Source organism: Tenrec ecaudatus, chromosome 10 (assembly GCF_050624435.1).
Source record: "Tenrec ecaudatus isolate mTenEca1 chromosome 10, mTenEca1.hap1, whole genome shotgun sequence".
Lineage (NCBI taxonomy): Eukaryota > Metazoa > Chordata > Mammalia > Afrosoricida > Tenrecidae > Tenrec > Tenrec ecaudatus.
The window spans coordinates 7,502,430-7,527,568 of record NC_134539.1 but is presented as its reverse complement, the minus strand read 5'-3'; the positions used below and the strand labels follow the sequence as shown (position 1 = coordinate 7,527,568).

At 38.4% G+C, this 25,139-nt stretch overlaps 1 protein-coding gene across 4 annotated transcripts in view; it reads left to right on the top strand.

Moving 5' to 3' along the window:
• The window catches only part of BRD10 (bromodomain containing 10), a 77,476-nt gene that overhangs the window by 39,523 nt on the left and 12,814 nt on the right, over positions 1 to 25,139 (top strand). For 3 of the 4 annotated variants that reach the window (XM_075559898.1, XM_075559896.1, XM_075559899.1), the window contains 2 exons: positions 5,057 to 5,136; positions 14,069 to 14,158. In XM_075559898.1, coding sequence (XP_075416013.1) covers positions 5,057 to 5,136; positions 14,069 to 14,158 — 170 coding nt within the window. The remainder of the gene's footprint in view (positions 1 to 5,056; positions 5,137 to 14,068; positions 14,159 to 25,139) is intronic. The other variant, XM_075559897.1, reaches the window with a different exon arrangement.

Below are 25,139 nucleotides of genomic sequence, written 5' to 3'. Positions count from 1 at the left end.
AAAGGAGAAAAAGAAATGGGTGTGCAGGAGTTTCTGGATGATGAGATCAGTTTGGAGAATTGCCAATATGGTGAGGAAGTTGCTCTTTGACAAGGGGAATAGAGGAGAAATGAATTGTTTAAAATTGATACTGCTTGCTTGAGAGGAAATGCATTCCAGAAGCTTCTATAGAATGTAGATGGTTATTAAGCATAAGACAAGCACATGAGGGAGTACCCAAAAAAACCTTGGAACTACACAAACTGCGCTGGGCAGAGCGGAGCTTTCATAGTACGCATTTTTCCCACTAGGCGAGCATCAGGCAACTCACTCTGAGTTAGTGTACCTCACCTGGGGTTCTCTCTGGTCACATTGAATTTTTTCATAAAAGCAGTTTCACTCGAACCTCATTTTTTGGTGATAGCTGATTTAAGAGAACAATCAACGTGTGGCTGTGAAATTTTGTTTCCTGCTAGGGAAAAGTGTCACAGAAACTGTTGTGATATTGAACACAGTGCTTTTCTTGTTTCAAAAAAGCTGAAATGTCGATCGATGACAAACCTCGGTCTGGAGGTCCATTATCTTCCTGAATGGATGAAAATGTTCACTTGTAGTGCATTCCACCAGGTCAGACTATTAAGCTTTCTAGTTAGCAGTTCTGAAAAGATTGCTTAACTGTGTGCAACAAATAAGGCCTGATTTGTGGCAGACGGGGGACTAGTTTTGCCATCAAGGCAATGCACCTGCTCCCGCAACCATCTCAGTATGCCAGTTTTTGGCAAAAAACAGCATACCTCTTTTGCTTCACACACCTGACCTCGCTCCCTGCGACTTCTTTTTGTTTCTGTGAATGAAGAGGGACGTGCAAGGACATCAATTTGATGATATAGAAGAGGTGAATAAAAAAATTAAGGGAGGTTCTGTCAGCCATGCAAACAGATGAGTTTGAAAAATGTTCCCAAGAATGGAATTGCAGATTTGACAAATGTATTAAATATAATGGTTAGTACTTTGAAGGTGATAAGGTTGTTTTGTAAAAAAAATTTAAATACATAGCTTTGGGGGGGGAAATATTCTGGGTTTTTTTGGCTACTTCCTTGTATATAGTAGATAAAAGTTAGACTCTGCTTCTGTGGCGTCACATACCAGGCACTTTAATAATACAGATGCTCTTGAGACTTGACTTTCATCAGTGATTGTCATGTGCCACAAGTCATTACTCATGACAACCCTGCATGACAGAGTAGGGTACCTTGTAGTGTCTGCCGGGTTGTGATTATACAAGAAGATAACACCAGGCATTCTAATCTCAGGGAGCTTCTGATGTGCTAAGCCACCAATCTGTGACTGTTGCCTCAATCCTGACTCCTGGTCCCTTTGTAGGGCAGAGCAGAATTGCCACTACTGCTTCCAAAGATAATAGACTGCCACATCTTTATCCTGCAGGAGAACTGGTAGGTTTGAACTGCTGACCTTTTTGGTTTATCAGCTAAGCACCACCAAGCCTCCTTGCTTAACCATCAGCAGTGATTAATATCTTAGTATCTTCTCATTTATTGAGGTTCCTCAATAAAGTCACTATGGGAAGGTTTTGGGTTGATTTTAAAACCTGGGAAGGCTCTGAGGCGGAGGTCTCGAGTAGCCCCTGGGGTGAAGCCAGGCAGGGAAAGGAGGTGAAGAGAGGGTGGTAAGGAAGACTAGGAGGCCGAGGAGAGGGGAGGCAGGGCGGGATGAGAGCCAGCTTTGCTCTTCTCCTAAAAGAACAGTTTCAGACTATAGTCAAGTGCAGCCTCAGTTACAGTATCAAACACTTCTGCTAGCCTTCCTTTTCTTAAGTTAATCTAATTAGAAAGTTCCATTGGGATGTGTGTGTGTAACACTAATAACTAGGCCTTACTAAGGTTTCCTTCTCCATTTTTCTGGCAAAACTTGATGTATTTCACAGGTTTGTGTTTGGAGCTCAAAGATTGTGCTGGAATTTTGTGTTGGTTTTAAACGGACGTCAAACTTCTGCACAATTCTAAGCAGAGAATGATGTTCTGTTTTATAGGTGGTTTATTAAGTGGGTGGAGATAAAAGACCTTATGGTCAAGTAAGATGGCTGGATGGTACAGCTGGTTAATTGCTAGTAGCCAAAAGATTGTTGGTTCAGATCCACCCAGTGGCCCCTTGGAAGACAGGTCTGGTGATCTGCTAAAAGGTCACAGCTGTAAAAACCCTATGGATTAATCCCACTTTTCTCTCCTGATCCTCATGAGTTGGAATCAACCACAGTAGTTCACAAGATCAAGTGATAGAAACACACTAGGGGGCAGTGTCTAACTTGTCTTATATAAGGGGACTCCAAAAAGTTTGTGGGAAGATGGAATTAAAAGATAATGGGATTTTTCAACCTACTTTTTGAAGCCACCTCATATATACTATAGGTTCCCAAACTTATTTGGGCTATGGCCTCTATTCCAGGGGAAAAGAAAAAAATTACTCTGTACCTCCCTGATAATATAGTCCTTGAAAGTCTGCTTTTGCTGCCCCTCTGGATGACTACCACCAGCACTGCACTGACCCTCAATAAATCTTAATCTTAGCTGACCTTAGTGTTGCCATCCTCAATCATAATGTGACACTCTGTGATAAGTTGTGTGCATTCTTTAAAGGAACCATCAGTGTTTTCTTCCCTCGGAAGTGGACTTAAAGGGCGCGCAGAACTGTGGAGCAATTACCTGCCTGCCTTTCCCATTCCTAGGTTGGAGGAATTTCTGGTGATGAGCAGGGTTCATGTACTTCAGATAACTTTTAGAACGAAGTTCTACAACTAAATAAGAGAGAAGAAAGTTATTTCTTTCCTCATTCACAATCTAGCAAAGAAGAAACCATAAACAGGTCATTTGATACATGTACAGTGTAGAATACAAAGTAGAGTATAAAGTTAGCACAAGAGAATAGTGGAGCAAGAAAAACCATCATGAGTTTTCTTAAGGCTATGAAGGTTAAAATATAATAAAGATTTTCTACTTAGACTATCACCTGAATTGAGCTAAGGCAGAAGACAGCCACATCATGTGTCAATGGTAACATATGCCTGGCAGTTTCCTAAGCTCTTTAAGCATTGAACACAAAGCAAGTTCTATTATTACCCCTGTTTTATATGTAAAGAAACTGCTCTGTGAAATACAGCTGTTTGCCCAGGGTCTCACTTGCTAGTAGAGTTAGTCCAGACATGCAAGTTCAAAAGGTCTACCCAGTAACCACTAGTCAATACTGCTCTAGTCAGTTTCTGAGTTTCTGGATGAAACTTGAACTCAAGTACCCTGTACTTTACCGCCTCTCCTGCAATCCAGAAAAGCTGTACCAGTTCACTGAGAACTTAGTACCTGAGATCGGTGACTGTGTGACAGCACTGCAGAAGGCATAGAGCTAGCAAAGGTGACTTCTGTTGTGCTTATAGTGAGTATAAACCAAATAAAAAATTTTAGAGCTAATTAGAGCAGTTAAAACCCATTGGGAGGATGGTGTGAGCTGGAGCAGTATTTTCTTTGGTTGTGCATAGGGTCACTCACTGGGCCGGGCCAACTCTATGGCAGCAACAACCAGAGCAGTGCTGAGAGGCAGAGGCTGGCGGTTGATTTCATTTCCTTCAAGTTACTCTTTCCCTCCAGCTACAATTTGAAGCAGACCTCTTAAAGACCAGATTCTTGAAGTTGACTTAGGTCAGCAGACCATTAAATCTCCCATGCTCTGAAAGAAATGATAGCAGTGGTATGTAGAGACATCAGGTTGTTCAGATTCATGAGCCGTTCCTCTGGGGAGATGTGTGGTGCCCAGTTGAGGAATATTCTAAGCAGTGGCAGGCTGATGGTGCTAGTTCAGCATGCACACACATTTGAACTTCAACTCGGAAGTGCAGTAGTTTAAGCATAGTATACATGCATTGTGTTGGATTAGAAATTATCCCATTTAATTCTTTGACATGGCTGAAAAGAAACACAGAAGATAATACAATGATAATGTAAACTGAAATTATATCTAAAGAGCATTGGGGATGTGTACAACACAAAGCTACTTGAATTTTCTCATATTCCCTATAAAAAAAAAACGAACTTTTAAGGTAACTTTAGACTATAAATTATTGTGAAATTACCAAGTACCCTCCATCCCCCCCCCATTTAAAAAATTAAATCCCTTACATCAGTTGTTAGCTCCTGCAGGACAGGGTCTCTATTTTCTAATATCTTACTGTCCCCATAATCTGTTCCTAGTGTGTTTTTTAAATAATGACTGGTGCCTTGGGTTTGCTAATTACAAATGGTTGGGGTGGGGGCAGGGGGATTTACTTTAACATGTTCCTATTAAAAATATAGGTTATATGCATATATGTCACTTTGTCACAGGTTAGCTACAAAGACTGTATAGCTTTTTCTGCGTGAAGTCTGCTTCTTTAAGGATACAGAGTTTATTTTTTTCCTAGTGGTTTCTGAGTGTACAAGTGACTAGGTATACTTCAAAGGGAGATGTGTTCTTTTTCTAAAACTATGCCTGTTGAATATTACCATAGGCAGCCCTCTGAATGAGTACAGGGTTAAAGGGATAGAAAAGCCTGGTTTCTAAGCCACTGAATTGGTTTTCACATTAGTTGGCTAGAGACCACAACCTTCAAAGTCTAATTCTGTGCAAGCCCCTGACTATAGAAGGCATTGATAAAAGGTAAGGGTTTGGATTTGGGCATTTTCTTTGTAGTTTCATTGTCAGCTATGAATGTGTTGGTTTTAACTGAGCAGTAGTATTAGGGTATTTTTTCCCCCACAAATATTATTGCAATAAATTCTGATACTGTGAAACAAGTAGGAGATTGCAATTTGTATGGTTCGTACATAAAACAGCATTTGTTAATATCTGGTACAAGTAGTTATAGTTCAATGTTTGCTTTTACTGGGGGTTGTTTTGATCCATCATTTTAATTTGACCTACTAGCAGCCATCTGTTAGTTATCATTTAACTTTTCAAGGCTGTGTGTAATTTGGTTTTGTTAATGAAGTACTGTCAACAGCATTATGAAGCTTTTCTCTTTTAATCTTGAAAGGAAAAAAATCCATATCTAAAAAAGCAATCACAAAGAAGAGGAGAACTGTCACAAAGTCACCTGCTGTACCAGAATTTCAGGTAAATGTTAACTTGGTATTGTTTTTTGTTTTTTTTGCTTCAATGTTTATATCTTTCTTCGAAACATTGGCTATATGTCAAGAAGCTGTGGCTCATACTTCTATTGAAATGTTTTCAGCTGTGACTTTTTCCTACAAATGTATGCATAACCAAGATTAAATTTGGTAGTATTTCATAGTTATTTTTATCTTGTGATAGTCAAAACTGTCATTTCTTAAAACCTGAGCGAAATTTTATAGATGTAGTTTTATGGCTATACACACACACACACACACACACACACACACACACATAAAAAGCACATGTGTAAATGGAAATCTGCAGGAGCTAAGTCATCATTTATACATTGTACTATTGCCTAGGTTAGCCATTTTCTTGTATTTGGACACAATGGAAACAGTAGACATATTCAATTAAAAATTACTTTTTTTCCACTCTTAGCTATATGTGAACAGATAGAATATTAAGTAAAGGTTCATTGAAATGGTCCTTTAACAGTTCTGGGAATTGTGTATACTGGCATATGAAGTGAGGGTTTTTTGTTTTGTTTTGTTTTACCTCTGATAATATGAATAAGCATCATACCCTAATTCAATTAAGAATGTCTTTGTATTATCGCTAGTCCATCACAGGTCAAGCACTTCTCCAAAAGTATTAAAAGCTAATGCTTAAATGCAGAGAGATAAAATGATTTTTAGAGGAGTTTCTGTGAGTCTCAAGCCAGGCAAAAGGGATAGTAACTATGAAAATATTGGTAATATGTAATGTGAGTTTAATAGTTATTTACCTAGAAATGGGGACATGTTTACTTTCAGTATTGGAAATGCTTTTATGGAAGTTGCTAGTTTATAAAATTTTTAATGTTTTTAATTCACCAGAGAAAGGATTTAGACATATTTTTCTCTCAGTATTTTAGAAGTATATTTTAATGAAAATTTTAAGGTGAATTACATACCTTTCTATAAAATTCTTTTATGTAAAGTATCTGAGCTTCCAGTATTGTCAACAAAAAAATCTGATTTACTTAAAGACCTTTGCCCTTTGCTGGTCCATTACTTAGTTATATCACTGGTGGTTTGCTAGCCTTGTTAGTTCTGGCCCTCATTGTCTCTCAGACACTGTATATCTGATACTCAGATTTAGGACAGGTCGTGCCCACTATTGATACTTTCTCCATTCCCAACTTGTGGGCCTGACTTGTCCATGTTAGAAGTGTCACAGGCAGTGTTTTTTAAATTGTAGGCAGTGGCCCATTTATGGAGAGTGAATGTAATATAATGGATTACATGGCCAGCATGTTTTGTTTTTTAAATAAATCATTTTATTGGGGGCTCATACAGCTCTCATACCAGCATATTTTTTAAGGCAACAAAATTAAGAAGTGCAGTCAAAGTGTGTTACATACATACATACCTACATACACAAGGCAGATATTGTTTCATGAACCTTTGGTTTCAGTCGTGTATGCATACACATATGTGCACTGGAAATGCGCACTCTATCTTTTTGTCTATGGGTCATGGACAGAAGTGTTTGAGAAGCACTGCTCTTAGTGAGGCTTTGAACTAGCTCCTGACCATTTGCTTACTGCTCTCAGAAACATAAGGGTCAAAAGTACATGTTTTGCCAGATTGAACTTTTAAAAACAAAGTCTCCCTTCCTGGTTCTTAGGTCCTGAGAGAGAAGGAGGGAGGCGGGGAGGGGGGGAGAGAGAGAGGGAGGGAGGAGAGTAGATTCAGGAGAACAGTGATTCTTAGACCTGGTTTACAAGAGTAATACCTTAGTACTCCTCGTGGTCTTCATGAAGACAGTGACTGCAGACTCTTAGAGAATGAGTCATTCACCTCAAGTAAGCATGCTGGTGGACTAATGGGTATGAGCACTGGCCTTCAGTAACTTTGTGGGTAAATGCAAAACGAATTTTACCTCTTAAAATACTTGGTGTAGACCGTGTTTCTTGCATTCTTTGAAAGGTTCCCATGTGTAGGAAGAATTTTTTTAAGTAAAATTTGTTTTCTTCCCAAAGGTTTTAATTTTAGCCTTAGAGTATACAGATTATTTTATCCAAGTTATTTTAAATACCTCATTTCTAGTATTAGAAAATGTGCTTTATAGAAATATTTACGGTAGGTAGAAGGCTTTCTTAATACTATCCACTTAAAAATGTTGCTGAAAATAATGAGACTGGGGGTAAATGCCTTTTTGCCATACTTGTCCTACTTGTCAAAGGACTGCTCTTCTTTAGACAGTAAAGCGTGCATAGAGCCTGTCTGACTTCAATTACTTTTCAGTTTGATGGGGTCTGTCTTAGAAAGAAAACCTAGCTGCCTGCTTGCTTCAGGAAGACATCATGCTGTTGATCTATACAGCTGAAAGGAAAAACAATGATTTCTCTGTTTAAGAAAGTAATCCCACTTCTGCTCAGGCTTCAAATAGTGGATAGTGTTTGTCTTTGTTGTGGATCATAAGACGAGTAGTCATACCTGTCCACTTACTCCTAAGAGTTATTGGGTACCTTTATTAGAGATGGAGATTCTTAGGTTTCATTCCCCCAGAGGTATGATTTGGTGAGTCCAGAAGGGCACCAGTGGTCAGCATAGTGGTGAAGCCCGTGAATTTTGGAGCCAAGCAAGTTGGACTCCACTGCTATCAACTCCTTAAATTCAGCTTAATTACCTAACTTCTTGGTGCTCTGCTTCTTCGTCTGTACAATGAGTTTTTATGAGGATTCAATGAGACAGCTTCTTGTTTTAACTCTTCTTGTGTTTTCTTCAAATAAGCTTGCCAGATGCTTCTGATAAAAGTGGTCCTAGTGTATCACTTTGGAAAATTATATATGAGGAAGAGTAAAATCAATTAAAAATTTGCTTCAAAATATCTCTGACCTTTTTCCTTCTACTTTCAGGCAAAATTTCTGTTTTAAAAGTAGCAGGAAACTAATTTTGAAATAAGTCTTGGATTTCGTCTTAAAGAAAGTGGCACATGATTAAGCCTACAGGAATTCAAAAAGTAACAGCCAAATGATGTTACTTTAATCATTGTATTTGATGCGAGTGAAAGAATCCTCCCAGCTCTGTTCCAATATTATGGTGGATTGTACAGTTGGCTTATACGCAGGGCAGTCTTCCAGATTTTTAGTCAGTAATAATAGCCCCACAAAAAGTGGGAAATAGTTTTGTTTTGAGTTTAGCAGATTGGTATTGATTTACAGTTACTTTACACTGTAATGATTATATTATTTTTTCTCTTTATCAGTTTTGTAGCACCTTGTTAAAATGTTCAATTGCTTTTTAAAAAAGATGTATATCAGTTTTCTTAGAAAAGTGAGTTAATTTTTGCCCCTAAATTTTATTTTAATTTGTTTAATATTTAAGAGAGAAATCTACATGGAATCTCTTTGGGGCATAATTAAAACAGAGCTTCAAAGTATCTTTAAAATACACAGCACATGCATACTCCTATTCCAGATGTGTGTGGTTTATTCTAAAAGCTATTTGCAAAGGAAATGTAGTAACCAGTTAGAAAGACTTGGTTATTAGTAGTACTGGTTTCGAACAGAAGCAGAAACTTGCCGATCCTTATCCGTACTATAGGCAAAACCACTCTTTCTCCATTGGACCAATGAAGAGATGAGGAATAAAACACTATCCACAGTGTAACCAATTGAAGCCCAGTTAAAATTAGTGCTTCTCCTTCACTTTTGTGAGGAACTTTGGCTCTTTTCATTAGGAGTGTCATCCCCTCAGCTAGTGTCTGAAACTGAGCCGTGTGGATTTTACTTTCTCCTCATAATAGTTTCCACTTTTTAAATGTAGTGCTTTTCAAGAAACTCCAGTGTCTTGTTTACCTATGACTGTGAAAAATGATACTGTTCACTTGTCAATCCAACTCCTTTGGCAGTAAAAAAAACGATATTGTTCACTTGATAATCCAACTACTTTGGCTTTTGTATCATAAGCCATGCCCTTGCAGGATTTTAAATAGTTGTCATGTGCAGTGATCAGTTGCTAGCAGACTTGTGGTTTACTTGCAATATGAATTTTGGATTTATATCATGCATTTAGTGTTTTACTTATAATTTTTAAAATAAATTATGGAATCTTGATATTAGAATGGTCAGAAGTATGTTCTGCCCCGTTTGACTCTGTTCCTTTTTAATGCCTGGTTCTCCCTTTGCCCTTTCATTTAATTTTTACCATGTGATTGTATGCTACCTTATATCCAATTTGGAAAAGGCAGTATGGAAATAAAGTCAATATTCCTAAAACCTGTTGAATTTATACCCCAAAGAACATAGTTTCTTACTTGAAGTAGTAACAAGGTAAAGAATTCGTTATTACGTAATTTTTCATGGAGATTTTTTAAATCTCTACAGGGCATTCACCCACTTTCATACATTTCTGCTTTTTGAGGAGAATGCCTTGTAATATTTATCACTGATGAAAATTTAGAGATAAATTGAATCCTAAAGCCAGAGTCCATTCTTGGTAGTGCTGGTTGGAAGGTTTGGCTTTATTTCACAAGCTCCCTCCTTGCAGACACTGATGTGATTGAGGGAGTGCTACATCCAGGGTAAGGGTCAGATGTGATTGAGGGAGTGCTACATCCAGGGTAAGGGTCATCCAAGGCTATAGGGCAGGGGTGGGAGTCCTTTTTTCTGCCAAAGGCCATTTGGATATTTATAACATCACTCTTGGGCCACACAAAATTATCAACTTAAAAATTAGCCTGCGGTATTTGGTCAAACAAGTACCTCACCCTTAATGTGAAGCTGAAGCTGCTTCTCTTTGGTGAGGTGGGCAGTGTTGACTAGGATTGGTGATCTCAATTCACTGGCCTGCTTCTGGAAGGCCCACGGGCGGACTTTCCACACCCTTGCTTCAGGGTTTCCCCTATTTAGTGTCTTCTGAGGTGCCAGCACCTCTGTTGATCGCATCAGCTGCTGTGAGGTTTGGAGGTACATATTGCTTGCCTGGAAAGAGGTTTGGAAAACTACATTTCTGGTTTCTTTAAGCTCTAAGCTCTATGCTTTGGTGGCCTGCCTGTGGGTGTGACAAGTGCAAGGTTTTCACGAGGAGGGAAAGTGTTAGCCTTACAGAGCATCTTCTAGGTAGGGGATAAAACTCTCCCTGTAACTGCTGCCGTAAGACAGAAACCCCCCACGAGCCTTGGCCAGGGGAACTGGGGAGTTTTCTGTTGTACCCCTGGAGGCCCTCATGCCCCAGGAATGTCTTTGAAAAGCAAGGTACTGAGGAAGTTTTAATAATATGTTTTACTATGTTCAAAAAAGACATCTATTCACCTTATTAAGATGAACTTAGTAGACTGACTATTTAAAAACCCCATTTGGCATTGAGAGTTATAAGGCCAACATCTATGCCTTGCTTTGTAGTGTAGAGTGTATACATGACTAATAGTGTAACTTGACCGTGTATATTAGGTAGGTATGCATATTTAGGATACACACACTAGGGTAAGTCCAAAAGTATTGCTACAAATTTGTAGAAACATTTATTAAGCAAAAGTATCAAAATGTGAAGCTATTGTTTCTCAGTATATCCTCCCTCTAGGTCTACACTTACTTACAAAGGTGATGTTTCTGTCTCTGTAACCATGACCTGATGAACTCTTTACACAGTGCCACGGTGGCATTCTGGGCATCCTTGAGGAACTTGGTTATATTTCTTTTCAATACTTTGAGTTTGGGGAACAAGAAGACTGGCAGGGCAACAAGATCAGGTCTCTGGGGTGATGGGATCGCATTTACTAGGGAAGGGCATCCTGATGCTCTCTGGAAGAATAAGCAGATGCATTATTCCGATGGGAAAAAATTCCTCAGTGCCTTTTCCTCACCAATGAAGTTTTTCTCTTTTAAAAACTTTCTTAATACATCCCCATGTTTTCCTTTGAAAAAGTATCATGATTTCCCTTTTGTAGACCCCCAAATCAATCCCCATAACCTTCCTTCTGAGCTCATGTTGGTCTTTAATTCACCTTTGACATTTCTTAAAATGCTTGAGCCATATAAAAACTTCTGTATAGGACAGCGCCCTTGTAGACTTGTAAAACCTCAAGAATTGGGAAGATGCCCGTTTGAGTTTTGTTAAAAACTTGTTTGGCCCAGACCTCAAAATCCATTTTTTCCATGTCACAGAAAGTATTTTTGTCTGTCTGTCTCTCTCTCTCTCTCTCTTTCTCTCTCTCTGTTCAGTGGCATGCTAATGAGATGAAGATAAATTTACTTCCTAGAGAACTTGTCTGAAGGCAGCCACTGATCACAGACACATGTTTGAACACATGTTGTTTAGAATAAACCTGTGTGTGTGGAAACTAGAACCCTAGTAGCAATACTTATGAGCTTACCCAAGTGTGTGAACTTTTTGAAGCCCCTTTGTGTGTGTGTGTGTGTGTGTGTGTGTGTGTGTGTACTTTGTATGTGTGTATTAGCTAGATGTACACATACATACACGAAGTGGCTTCATAAATATTTATAAAATATGGAAATGTGGAATTATAAAGTAATTTGTCATTTTAATATTGTTTCAAGGTTTCAAAATATGATTTCAAAATTGCTGACAATACACAACATTCAAATTCAATGAAAATCCTTTTTAATAGTCATATCTATTTTAAGGAACATTTTTTTATCATTGTATATTTATTGTGCCATCATCTGTGTGGTTAATCTTTTGAATTTTTATATTCTTCAGCTCCATAGTACCAGAATATGTCAGTAGCCACATTGATAACAGATTCATAATAAGCAAATGTTTTACTACTACAGTGTGTGGTCTGCGGACCATGCCTGTCATCCAAGACCTCACTTCATTCAGCCTGTTGAACTTTAAAACTGCATTTTCATAAGCTTCCAAGGGGATTCCTATGCGCACTAAAGATTGAGAAGTAATAATTTAGTACAACTTAGTAACTAGGCAACTGACTTTGAAAGTGTTACTTTGCATAGCACTTAAAACAGTGGGGACTCTAATATTTTAACTTCAAATCTGTTAAATGTATGTTGATCTCATGACTAATTAGAAATTGAAAGGTCTTCACATTTTTAATACGTGTTTCTTGTAGGGGTTTTACAAACTACATGTCAGATGTACCCCAGTTCTCTGCCTAGACATGTTAGATGCAATTCTCTAAGCTTTACTGTTTGTGCAGATGAGAAATCTATGCTACATAACATGAGCCTGTCTACCAATTCCAGCAAGAAGTACAAATGGCCCAGGAATGCATTATAGGAAAAAAAATTGACATGGAAGTCATTAAATAATAAGTGCATAGTTCTCACCACGTATTAAACAGATCTGTCCTAGGACCTGCAGAAACCTGTGAGAGGAAAATCTCATGTGTTTTCCACAAATAGAGAGCAGTAGCAAAGTGGTAGGACTGCATCCTGTCAAAGGTGGAAACCCTGCACAGTCTTGGAAACCAAGGCAGCCCCTGGAGTTTCGCTCTCACAGAGAGGATATGCTCTGGACCTCGGGGAACTTGTATGACTGACTCGTCTACCAGCTGCTAGACCACCAGAATTGCATTTGGCCAAAGGGAATGTGTTATGGCTAATAACTGTCACTTGCACTGTCCCTTATCCCCATGTTTCTACTCTGAAAATTGCATAATTTGAGATGACTTTTAAATACTTCCCTACTGTTTCAATTCTATGATTTTGAAATTATATAGATAATACTAAATAAGTAATTATTGCTCCTAATTCGTGTTGTGATTTTATTTTTCCTTATTAGCTTGAGCTAGATTGCCATTTTTGTACTCAGAAGCAATTGTATATCAGTGACTTCTTATGGTCAAACCTTACAATAAAAGACATAGAGAACTCCTTGGCCCTCACTGTTGGCAGTTAATAGGATTGATTTATTGTTACCCACTTTTACTTTGTTGGTTGTTTGGTTTATTTTCTAAAAAAAAAAGTATTCCTTTTAGGAAAATCTATGGTCTTAAAACAACCAATCAACCAATAAAAATGAATAGATTTGTAAGTGCAGTATGCTTTTTTAAATTACCACAAAGTATAAGCATTACAATTAAGACAATATTAAACTAACCTCTGCTACAATTTTGTTTCAGAAATCTTTATTTTTTACAGTTGTATATCTTACCAGTGAGCTTAAGTTTTTGAAGGAAAAAATGGAAAATGTATTGCACTATTTAGAAAATCTAAGTGTAACTTCTTAAGCACCAAAATGTACTTGCTAATATTTTGGTGTTATTGCTAACACTTTGCTATTTAAAACTATTGTAAACTAATCTAATTCGGTTATCAACAACTAAGAACCAGTTTATTTTACCACCCACCTCTTAACATTACTAGGTTAAATAAAGAAAACAACACGATTTTCAAAAGAAATAAATGCTACCTGTGGAGATGGTTTTATTAAGATTATCAACCATGCATTAAGAATGAGTAGTGAAATAAACAGCTGGGGGCAAAAGAATGAGTAGTTAATTTCATTTATCTGTTTAAGTGTCTTACAACAGTAACTAAGGTTTGTTGTAGCTAGTAACCCAAATGGAAGGTCCAAGAGCTCTAGCAGGAAGGAGACTGACTGTTCCGGGAAAGGTAGTTGAGTGACCTGGGAACCTAGGGTGAGTGAGTTTCCAGATCTTTGTCATTCTGGGCTGAACACCAATACTGTTGCTGAAGGAAGCGCCTGCTTTAGAAAGCAGATGGGAGGTGGGGATAGGAGGTGAGACCCACCTCTGTGGACATTTCCGTTTCTTTGATAGTAAGCCTGCAGTTCTTACAGCATAACAAACAACTATCTAGTTAAATAAAAAACAGCGTTCCATGCTATTGCAAAGAAATATTATTTGTGAATTCTGTGTGTGTTAAAACAACTTCTGTTTACCACATTTTGGGTGTTTTATATTATGTGTTATCAAGCTGTGTTTTTGTGTTTTATTTTAGCTTATTTGCACTAATCTTGATGAACTCAGGGAATTAATCACAAAAATCGAGAATGAACTCAAAGATCTGGAAAACAGTAGAAAAAAATCGGTAGGTGTTGATCCAAAAGTTCTATCTGTTACTGTCAGCATTAAAGTTTATTCCTGCTTTTCTCTAAAGCCTTTTTAAAATTTTGTTCTCCTGAATTACATGAACATTTATGATGATAAATAGAAACTTTGTTCCTTTTATTTCTCTTGTGTAGTTTTCATCTTTCATAGACCAAAAAATGGAGCCAGGGGCAAATAAACTGATTATTTTTGCCAGGTTTATATCAGGTAGAGTTTTCAATATTTCCCTATACACTGGTTAGTTGTTTTCTCACTGGTAGTTTTGGGTAATGCTTACCTTACAAATAGTCTTAATAAATGACTCTGCTTTGAAGGAAGTTCATTGCTTAATTAACTTAAAAACTTCATTAGATATAACATAACTTAACAAATGTAAGTTGTTTTATCTCACCCCAGATATTCTCAATTCATGCTTAGTTATATAACTTTTATTTAAGATCATTTTCTTGGGGGCTCTTACAGCTCTTATAGCAATCCATACATCAGTTGTAAGCTATATAACTTTTTAAAGAAACTTTGTTAGCTGAGATTTTTTTTTCACTCTTACTATATTAATTTTACCTTTATTTTCTCATTTTTAAATTGTTGAGACGAGAGTTAAGGGCACATTTATGTACTTCACACTTGATAAAACACCTCACCTAAGTTATTCATTCATTAACATGCATTTATCTGGGATTTATAGCTTGGTTATGTCACAGATTGGAAGCGTAATTACATGTCATAAATAAATGGGAATGGCTTTGAGCAACTGAAGAAAGTCGATAATTGTCATATGACTTCCTTTGTTCCATGCCTGAGAGTTAATTGTTTTAAGCCACTTTTAGGTCTTTGCTCAGAGTCAGCTAATCAGGAATCATTCATAAGTAAGGTTAGTGATTCAGCAAGCTTGCTATCAGCAGATGTACGGTAGCTGAGGGGAACACTATTAAGAAAAGCATACTGGTCTCACTCCGAAGGAAAGAGACTGAAACCATGTAAACGCATGACCTTCTGTGGTATTTAATACTCAGGGTGAAGCCACAGTAAACATTTGAGAGCCCCTGTGCCACCCCCCGAGAAGTATAACTGTCTGAGAGAGAGCCAAAGGACCAGAATTAGGACCCGCACATACAATCTGATGGTACACAAAACGATGTAGTACATTGGAGAAATGTTTGCATTATAAACTCACTAAAGCCTCTGCTGTCATATATATTAAAGCCATGTGAGAAACTCTATGATGTGAAACTCACCAAGTATTCTATTCAAATTCACTTCTGTGGCACAGGTGGCAGACATTTGTGTTAGTATAGTGTCTCCTTGTGTTAGTCTGAGTAAACTAGAGAAGTTCATAGAGACACTCATATGTCTATAAGAAAGAGGTTTTCTATACAAGAGCAGTTGAATATTGAGGACACGTCCTCATTTGACAGCCAGACTCCACCCCTTCACTCTTAATCCTCTCAAGTCCCAAATTGATACCAGATTATGTAGCTACCACACTCCTTGACCAAAAATTGTTGCTTCTTAAAATGTATTTGATATTAAATATTCATTGTGTTAACCCAGGTGGACTAGAGAAATAAATCCAGAGGCACTCAAATATGTGTAAGAAAGAGCTTTATAGACAAGAGCAGTTGAATATTGAGGAACCAGCCCAGTCCAGATCAAGTCCATAAGTCCGATATTAGCCCTTATGTCCGATGCCAATCTGTAAATTCCTCTTCAGACTCATACAACACTTACATTGACACCCAAGGCAGGAAGATCACAGGTCAGTGGGTAGAAAGTCTTGTGGATTCAGTGGCAGTGGAAGCATTTCAGCACTGGCAGAGGCTCTACATGTCTCTTTCAGCTCCAGGGCTCTGGCGTAGCTCCATGTGTTTTCTCAACAGGAATTTTTGCAGGGATTGTGTCTGTGTCTTGCCTCCAGTGAGCTATTTATCTCAGCCTCTCCAAATGAGGTCATCAAGCTGCAACCTGATTGACAGGTTAAACTGCACCCCTTTACTCGTAAAAAATTGACAATAGATTATGTAACTATCACACTCAAGACTAATCTTGTTCTTTAATAAGAAAGAGCAATCTTTGCATTGGATGCTGTTTCTTTTTTGTTGCAGAAGCTGTCTTTAGTCCTTATTTCATGGCTCTAAACAGAATTCTGTTAAATAAAATTATAATTGTTTTTTTTATGTTGTAGCTACATATAATCCATGCATCCATAATTTAGAACATATTCTAAATTATGGTCTTGGTTTGCCTTTAAAGCACACTTAAGAGCATAATTCATGTAAACCCTTGCTTGGAGCATGTGTTCTTGAAGAGCAAGACTGCTGAAAGCATCCAGGGGCTTTCTGCAAAGCCATCCATTTCACTTCTGTCCACAGTCCAAGAGGAAATGCTATTCTCTCAATTTTTCACAACACTTGGGCATTAGGATAAAATAAAAGAAACAGAGTGGCCTTGGAGTCATCCACCTAGAACAGGAAGAGGCAGAAGAGAAATAGGAGAAGCCAGGAACTATTTGCATTTGACCGAGCAACCCAGGAGGACCTGTTTTATCAGAAAACCTTAGATTATATATATGGTTTAGTTGAGCCAATTTTCTGGCTCCAAATTTTGCTGTCACCAGTGACATTGATTATTAGTCTTAAAATATCTCTTCTCCTTTTAAAAAAAATAGGACTTTCCCAAACTATACTTAGTGGGATTAAAAAATATATTACCAACATATGGGCTCTTTTCCTTTGATTTAACCTGCCCGAAAGGTACTTCTATGAGCACACTGTCTCAACCAATGAAGTGAGCACACAGCATAAAGGCATCTCAGAATCATCCCTTATTTTCAGAATGACTCATAGATATTAGTAGTAGGAATTAACATTACTGGATAACCATGTTTCTATTTAATACCAGTTTGTTTGATATCATTTGTGAATAAGGTATTCCTCTTAACTGAATTTTCTATATAATAGATTAGAAGCTTCAGTATTATTATTAATGTATTAATTAATAATTTAATGGGAAATTTCCCTACCTCCGTCCTACATAGAATACAAGTTAACTCCTGATGACTCAAGGGTCATCAACTCAGCTCACTACCATCAAGTCAGTTCAAACTCAGAGTGACCTGGAGGACGGAGTAGAACTGCCCCTGTGGGTTTCCAAGACTGTAATTCTTTAGGGGAGTAGAAAGTCTCATCTTTCTTCCACGGAGGGGCTGATGATTTTAAACTGCTGACCTTATGGTAAGCAACCCAATGTGTAACGCACACCACAGTCAGGACTCTAAAGCCCATCCGTATCTCTTAATTCAAATATTCTTAAATATTCAACAAAAGGTCTTTAACCCCTCCCCTCCTCCAAAAAATAAACACCCACTGCCATCGAATTGATTCCAACTCATAACTACCCCAATGAGGTTCTAAGACTTAAATCTCTTTGGGAGCAGACAACCTCATCTTGCTCCCTCAGCTAGTAGGTTTGCAGCGCCAACTTGGTGGTTAACAGGCCCACACTCAGCCCATAGTACCACCAGACCTCTTGGAAAAGCGACTTTTTGGTTTTTGCTTTTGTTTGTCTCTTCTTGCGTTGTCTAGCAGTTTGTCAGCTGTCTTTTCTTGTCTTTGTCCATGGACTTGTCCTACTAGTAGTCTGGATTAAGAAAGCAAGGAGCCATACTTAATAGAATTGGACCATACTTCTTCAGACCTTAGGGACTCTGGATGATGAAATGCATGAGGTCGGTGGGAGCGAGTTTGACTTCATGTCTTGTAGGATTCTTTCCCTGTTGCCAAACTAATGGAGTGTTAATATTGATCTGCATAAGAGGTGTCAGAACCGTATGAAATAGGACTTAGAGTCATCATAAAAAATCTGGACTTACTGGACCTGTAGAGACAAGAAGAACTCCTAAGACATGCCACCCTGCAATATCTTTTAAACTGGCAACTAAAACCACTCTCAGAGGTCACCTCAAAAAGTACCCGTATCAGCCATGAGCACCGTGCACTTTAAAAAGTCACTACATGGGGCCAAACTATCAACGCTTACCCTAAGGCAGGGGTGATAGGGTAAGAGAGGGCCGGCCACCAGGCTAGAAATACTGACACTTGGTGAAGAATGTAACCAATGTGCAGAAATTATTAAATGGGACCCTGGTTTTATATGTGAGCTTTGACTAAAAACAATAAATTATAATTTTGAAAAGCAAAACTATTAACTCTTTGACTTTTTTATTTACAATAATAGCTCCAATGACAAAGAGGAGCTGTATTCCATATAACCTTTGATTATGATAATTGTCATTACTAATGATAGATATTATATAGCTGTACACTTAAAATACACTCCTGTAAGCACCTACTTACTTCGGGGTGCTTTCTCTGCAGGCCCTTACCAGATAAGATCTGCCAGAACAATAAGGGAGAGTTACTAATTTCCTCACTCAAGCCAACATTCCATTCAGAAAAACTTTAAAATTTCTTTCATTATTATTGTCAGGCGGTATCAAATTGCTCCAATCACAGCGATGCTATCTACGAAAGGAGAAACGGCCTTTCCCTGTTCCAGTTGGTGTGCTTGAATTCATTGTAGTAGCTACCAAGTCCCTGCACCTTGTTAGAAGGGCTTCCTCCTCTTCACTGCCCTCTACCTGACGAAACATGGTGTCTTTTCCAGGGACTGGTTCCCCTGATACCATGCCCAAAGTAGGTAAGATGAAATCTCACCATCCTTACTTCTAAAGAGCATTTTAGCAGTGATTCTTTCGAGGCAGATTTGTTTGTTTTTATGACAGTCGTAGTGTATTTGAAATTCTTTATAAATACCATAATTCAAAGGCACTAATTCGTCATTCTTCCTTATTCATTGTTCAGCTTTCACATGTCTGTGAGCCAAGAGCAAGAATTTGGTAGGCTACATCTTAGTCCTCAAAGTAACATATTTGCTTTTTAACATTGTAAAGAAGTCTTTACAGCAGATTGGTTTTTTTTAGTCAGTGAAACACAAGTAGACAACTGGTATTCTCTCCTACCAGCCACGATCTATTCAACATCAGCAATAATATCACTTATTTCACATCTTCTGAATCTGACTTGGATTTATAGCATGGCTCTCTTGATGTACAACCATATTTGAATTATCTTCATAATTTTTTACTTGCATGTGATATTAATGATAGTATTTCATAATTGCTGCATTCTTTTGGTTCATCTGGCTTTGGAATGGGCACAAGTGTGGATCTCGGTTGGCTTGGTGACTGCCTTCCAATTTTCTTGGCATAGACAAGTAAATGCTTCCGATATTGCCTCCATTGGTTGAAACATCTCAACTGATAACATGTCAATTCCTGGTATTGACAAATTTTTGTTAATACCTCAGTGCAGCTTGCACTTGTTCCTTAAATACAGTTGGTTCTGGATCATATGTTAGCTCCTGAAATGGTTGAATTATGGACCAGTTATTTTTTTATTCGGTGACTCTGTTGCTTCCATCTTGTGGTACTTCCTATCTCATTCATTTTTTGCCATCAATTTCTTCAGTATTGCAACTTGAGGCTTACATTTTCCCCTCAGCTGTTTCTTTTCAGGAAATGTCAGGGTGTTTTGATTGGTTGGTTTGTTTAAAAAAAAAACTCCAGGTCTTTGCAAATTTCATTATAATCATTCCCATCATCCTCTCAGGCTGCTCTTTGAAATCTGGTCAACTCTTCATTTCTTTCTTTAGCTTTACCTGCTCTATCTTCAAGAGAAAATTTCAGAGTCTCTTCTCTTTTACTTCTTTATAATGAACTTGCTTTTTCCATGCTAGTGTCCTTGATACCATCCCACAACACATCTAGTTCTTCAGTCACTAGTCTTCAGTACATCAGCTCTATCCCCCCAACACTTTTATTGGCATATACTTCATATGTGCAACAATTCAGTAGTTCAGTCCTATTAAAAAGATTTGTACAGAGATGACCACAATCAGTTTTAGAACATTCTCTCCCTTCTCGTACTTGTCGTTACTAGCTTTCTCCCAACTTCCCCTGCCAGGCCTCCAAGGGGCCATGGATCCAGTCACTGTCTCTGTAGCTACATCTGTCCTGGCAGATGTATCCCTGAGATGGTTTCTAAATTCAGGTGGGCTAGACTGACTTTTGGGACTTATTTTCATTTTCTACAGCTTCAACCTGAAGTTGCTAATGAGCAATTGATGCTCTGTTAAGAGCTATCAGCTCTTAACCTTATTCTGATTGATGATGTTAGATTTTCCATTGTCTCTTTCCAGAGATGCAGTTTGTTTGATTCTTGCATATCCTGTCTATTGAAGTCCACTTAGGTTGTTGAAAAGGATATTTTCAATGAATTAATCATTGGTTTTGTAAAATTCTATTATGCAAACAATCTCTTGTGTTATTTCTGTCACCAAATTGTTGTTTCCTAACTATTGACCCTTCTTGTTTGCTTCAAACTTTCGCATTCCAATCACCAGTAATTATCCACATTACTTGATGGCATGCTTGATCAATTTCAGATTGCAAATTGGTGAGAAGCTTCACTATCTTTATATTTGACATTTGTGGTTACTGCATAAATTTGAATTCTTGCCACATTAACCTATCTTACTTTTAGGTGAATGAATATTCATGTCACTCAAGCATGATACTTCAAGATAGATTTTGTAATGCTCTTTTTGAGAATAAATGCTATTTCTCTTCAATATGCCATTCCCTGCATAATAAACTATATGAGTGTCCAAATGGTCAGTGCTATTCCATTTCACTTCTGACAACTTACAACTTTCATTGAGTCATACTTTATATTTTATGATCCAGTTATTAATGGATGTTTGCACCTATGTGTTCGCATTTTGCATCACACCACATTGGCAAATGAAGCTCCCCACAGCTTTATTGCATCCACGTCAACTCGGCGTTGAGGAGGCAGGGCTTCCCCAGCCACATTTTAGTGCCTTCCATCCTGAGTGTCTTAACTTCGAGCACTATGTCAGAAAATCCTGTGCTACAACTCGACAGGTTTTCACTGTCGGTTTACTCAGAACGAGCACACCACTGTCAGTCTAAACACGCTGCAGAAACCTGTCCACCATGAATAACCCTGGTGGTGTTCAGAATACCAGTGTATAACCTCCAGTTTGTAGAACAACATGTAAACCACCACAGTGAGACAGACTAACGGACAAGGTGTTGCTGTTTTCAAGCTGTTTATGCAGGAATTACCAAATATCAAGACACCTGTAATTCAAGGGCAAATTCTATAAGAGGGTTCTAAAAGTTCATGGGTAAATGGGGTTAAAAGATAATGTAGTTTTTCCATGAACTTTTGAAGCCCCTAAATATGTATAAGGAGTAGTGGAGCAGGGTAAAAAGAACATGGACACTTGATTCATAAATAATCAAATGTTAGCTAGCTGACAAGATCAAAATAATAGGGGACAGAGATGTGAACCCAAATCATCCGTGACTGGTAAGACCGTGCTGCACTTGACCGTTGTCATCAAGTTATCAGAAAATTAATTAACCTCATGTATAGATGGCAAATTTTATGTTGGTTATTATTTTTTACTTTAATTATTACTATGTCCAACCAAGGCCAGAATTGTAATTCTCGTTAATAGTGTTACTCTTTCTCATCTGACGATTTGGAATACAATTTGTAACCCATCAAGGAAGCACTCATTAAAACAATATTTAATCACCACGTTTCTTCCAGAGAAAGTCTGGTATTTTTACAACAGGCAGAATTAATGCTGTATATTCCCAGCATGAAATGAACTCCAAGGACTAGTGGAGCCCAGTGAGATTCCATAGTTACAGAAGGTGCCATGTAGTTGATTCTGATTCCTGGTGGCCCTGTATAACAGAGTAGAACTGCCCCAGAGAGTTCCCTAGGCTGGAGTCTATGGGACGTCGTCAGAGCTTTTCTCCAGTAGAGCCACGGACTGGGTTCAAACCACCAGCCTTTCAGTCTTAAGCCAAGTGTTTAACTATTGCTCGACCAAGTCCCATTGCTTCACATTGTGGCATCATGATTTGTCGTAAACCCTGTGGAATTCTCTATCCCACACATAACTTAATTCAATGGAAGTGACATTTGAAATGTCAAATATTTTTAAAATCCAGAGTAAATTGGTATCATTTAACAGTAACTTTCCTTGATAAGAATTCTGGAAAACTTAATTTAACCCAAAATAATTTGGTGACAATATAAAAAATGTAAGGTTATGTTGCTGTAGAATTAAAGGCAGGAAACAAAGGGGCACCTTTTTCTGATTTGGGTGGGGGGGTTATGAAAATAAACAGCATGTACCTCAACAATCTCTGTAGAATTCAGTGACATTGATGACACCTCACATTCTATAATCATTCTCTATCCTTTTCCAAATCATTCTACCACTGTTTTGAAAGATGCCCGACTCGTTTGAAAGACACTAAAATGGGCTAGTTCAGTGCCCTTTTTGAATTGTGGAAGAATAGTATTTAAAAACTGGAGAGGTTTAGCTATCAATACATCTTCTCCATGTTGATGACATTTAACAGGGATCTGGGAGTCGGATAGCCCTAAAAAAACTAGGTAGAGTTGGATTGTCACATAAGTAACTTCTGATGAGCCCTGCAAGTCATCCATAGTTACATGATACTCACTGTGCCCTTGGAATAGCTAACTCACACGTTGATCTTTTGCATCCACAGCGGAAACTTCCATTACCTGGGAAGTGCACTTACGTAGTTGAGTATGAAGTGTGCGCCTACTCTGTGCTAGGCATTGTGGGTAGAAATAAGTAGGGCACTCCATGCTTTTATAGTTTGTGCCGTGTTCATTTCACTTACATGTGACCTCATATGCCCTGATGCTGCCAATCAAGCCTACATTCCGTTGTGACCCAGATGAGGTGGTGGATCGCAGGGCCACCCAGCTTTCTGCTAGCCTGGGCAGGCCTGAGAACATGTCCTCACTTGCTCTCTGCCTTCATTTTACTGAAGAGACCCAGCCAGAGGCTTTTCAGGTGGGGGTACTTTTTTTGCAAATGAAAAAGATGCTATCCCACCTGCTCTGTGTATTTTTAGATTTTCTTCTCTGTGACAGCAAACCCCCCTTACCAGGAATATATGTCAGCCAGCTTGTTCGTCTTGATAAAGCCAAATGACAAACTCCCAGTAGTCCCATCATTGTGGTGGTTTGCTTTCATGCTTCCTGCCCAGCTGCTAATTTAGAAATATAAAGTACAAGTACTTTTCTACTAGTCTTCATGCGAAAATTGGTGAGATCATCTCCAAAAATACTAGCATAGGAATAAGATGATTTAGGTTCGAACTGCTAGTGGTGGTACAATACTTTTTAAATGTTTATGTTGATTTGCAAACATTCCACTCTAGTCTTACGCACTAGTGCTTTTTCAAGGGACGCTGTGCTAACAAAATGTGCTATTTTACCCCCAAAACTGACAATGCAGTGAAAGTTTTTCTAGGTAAGCAATAAGGAAGAGTGACTCCTTATGGAACGTAATACCACTTTTCTATCTTATGTTACTTACGAATTCAGTACTTACACTGAATTTGATTTTACTGTGCTACCTGCCTTTCAATGTTGCTAATACTTTCAACAACCGATCTTTTTTATTATTAAAAGATCGCTTTATTGGGGGCTTTTACAACTCTTACAACAGTCATACATCAGTTGTATCAAACATATTTGTGCACATGTTGCCATCATTATTTCCTAAACATTTACTTTTCTATATGAGCCCTTGGTATCAGCTCCTTTCCCCCTCCCTCCCCCCTTCCACCCTCATGACCCCTTGATATATTACAAATTATTATTTTCATATACCAGCCACTGTCACCCTTCCCCCACAGTTTCTGTTGTTCGTCCTCCGGAGGGTTGGAGGGGAGTGGTTATGTATTGATCATTAGAATTGGTTCCCCCTTGCTTCCCTTCCTCCCTTCCTCTCCCCACCTGCCTGCCCCCTACCCTCCTGGTATCACTACTCCCATTTCTGTTCCTGGATTCCATGCGTCGTGAGTTCTTACCTCTTATCTGTTACCTGTGCACATGCTCTGGCCTAGCCCACGGTGAAAGGCAGGACTGGGGTCATGGAAGTGGGGTGGGGTGGTGGTGAGGCAGCCTGAAGGAACCAGAGGAATATTGTGTGATTCATTGGTGCTATACTGGGCCCTAGTTGACTCATGCCTTCCTTGGGACTCTTCTGTGAGGGGATGTTCTATTGTCTACAGATGGATCTGCTCCTCCACACCCCCCCCCATTCTCAACTATGTGGTTTTGTTTGTTTGTTTGTTTGGGGTCTTCTGATGCCTGTTATCAGATCCTGTCAACACCTCATGATTGCATAGGCTGATGTGCTGCTTCCATGTGGGCTTGTTGCTTCTCTGCTAGATAGCTGCATATTTAACTTCAAGCCTTTAAGACCCCAGGCTATATCTTTCCAGGGCATCAGCTCTCTTCACCACATTTGTTTATACAACCGTTTTGTCTTCAGCGATCTCGTGCAGAGAAGGTGAGCCTCACAGAATGCCGCATTGCTAGAACAAGGTGTTCTTGCACTGAGGGAGGGCTTTAGCAGTGGCCCCAAATCTGTCTACTACCTCAGTGTATTGCCATAGAAATATATGTACATAGGCTAATACCTCTAGTTTTATGAATTAATATATTTACATGTATACACACCTATATTTGTACCTATATTCTTAGTTTTGATTCCTAGATCTTTCCTCTTTCCTTTTACCTGCCTCCTGCCCCACCATCAATAACTGGTCTTTATGTAGGTATCTGTTTGACTTTTCTGAAAAGTTGATTTGTCACTTAATCTCTTTTCTACTAAGGGATTTACATCTGTGACAAGAACCAACCTATAATAAAATAATTTTCTTGGTCCATATTGTTACAAAATATCTGCAAATAAGCATTTATAGAAAAGTAGTGCTTGTCCTTCATTCGTAGGCATCATGTTTATGG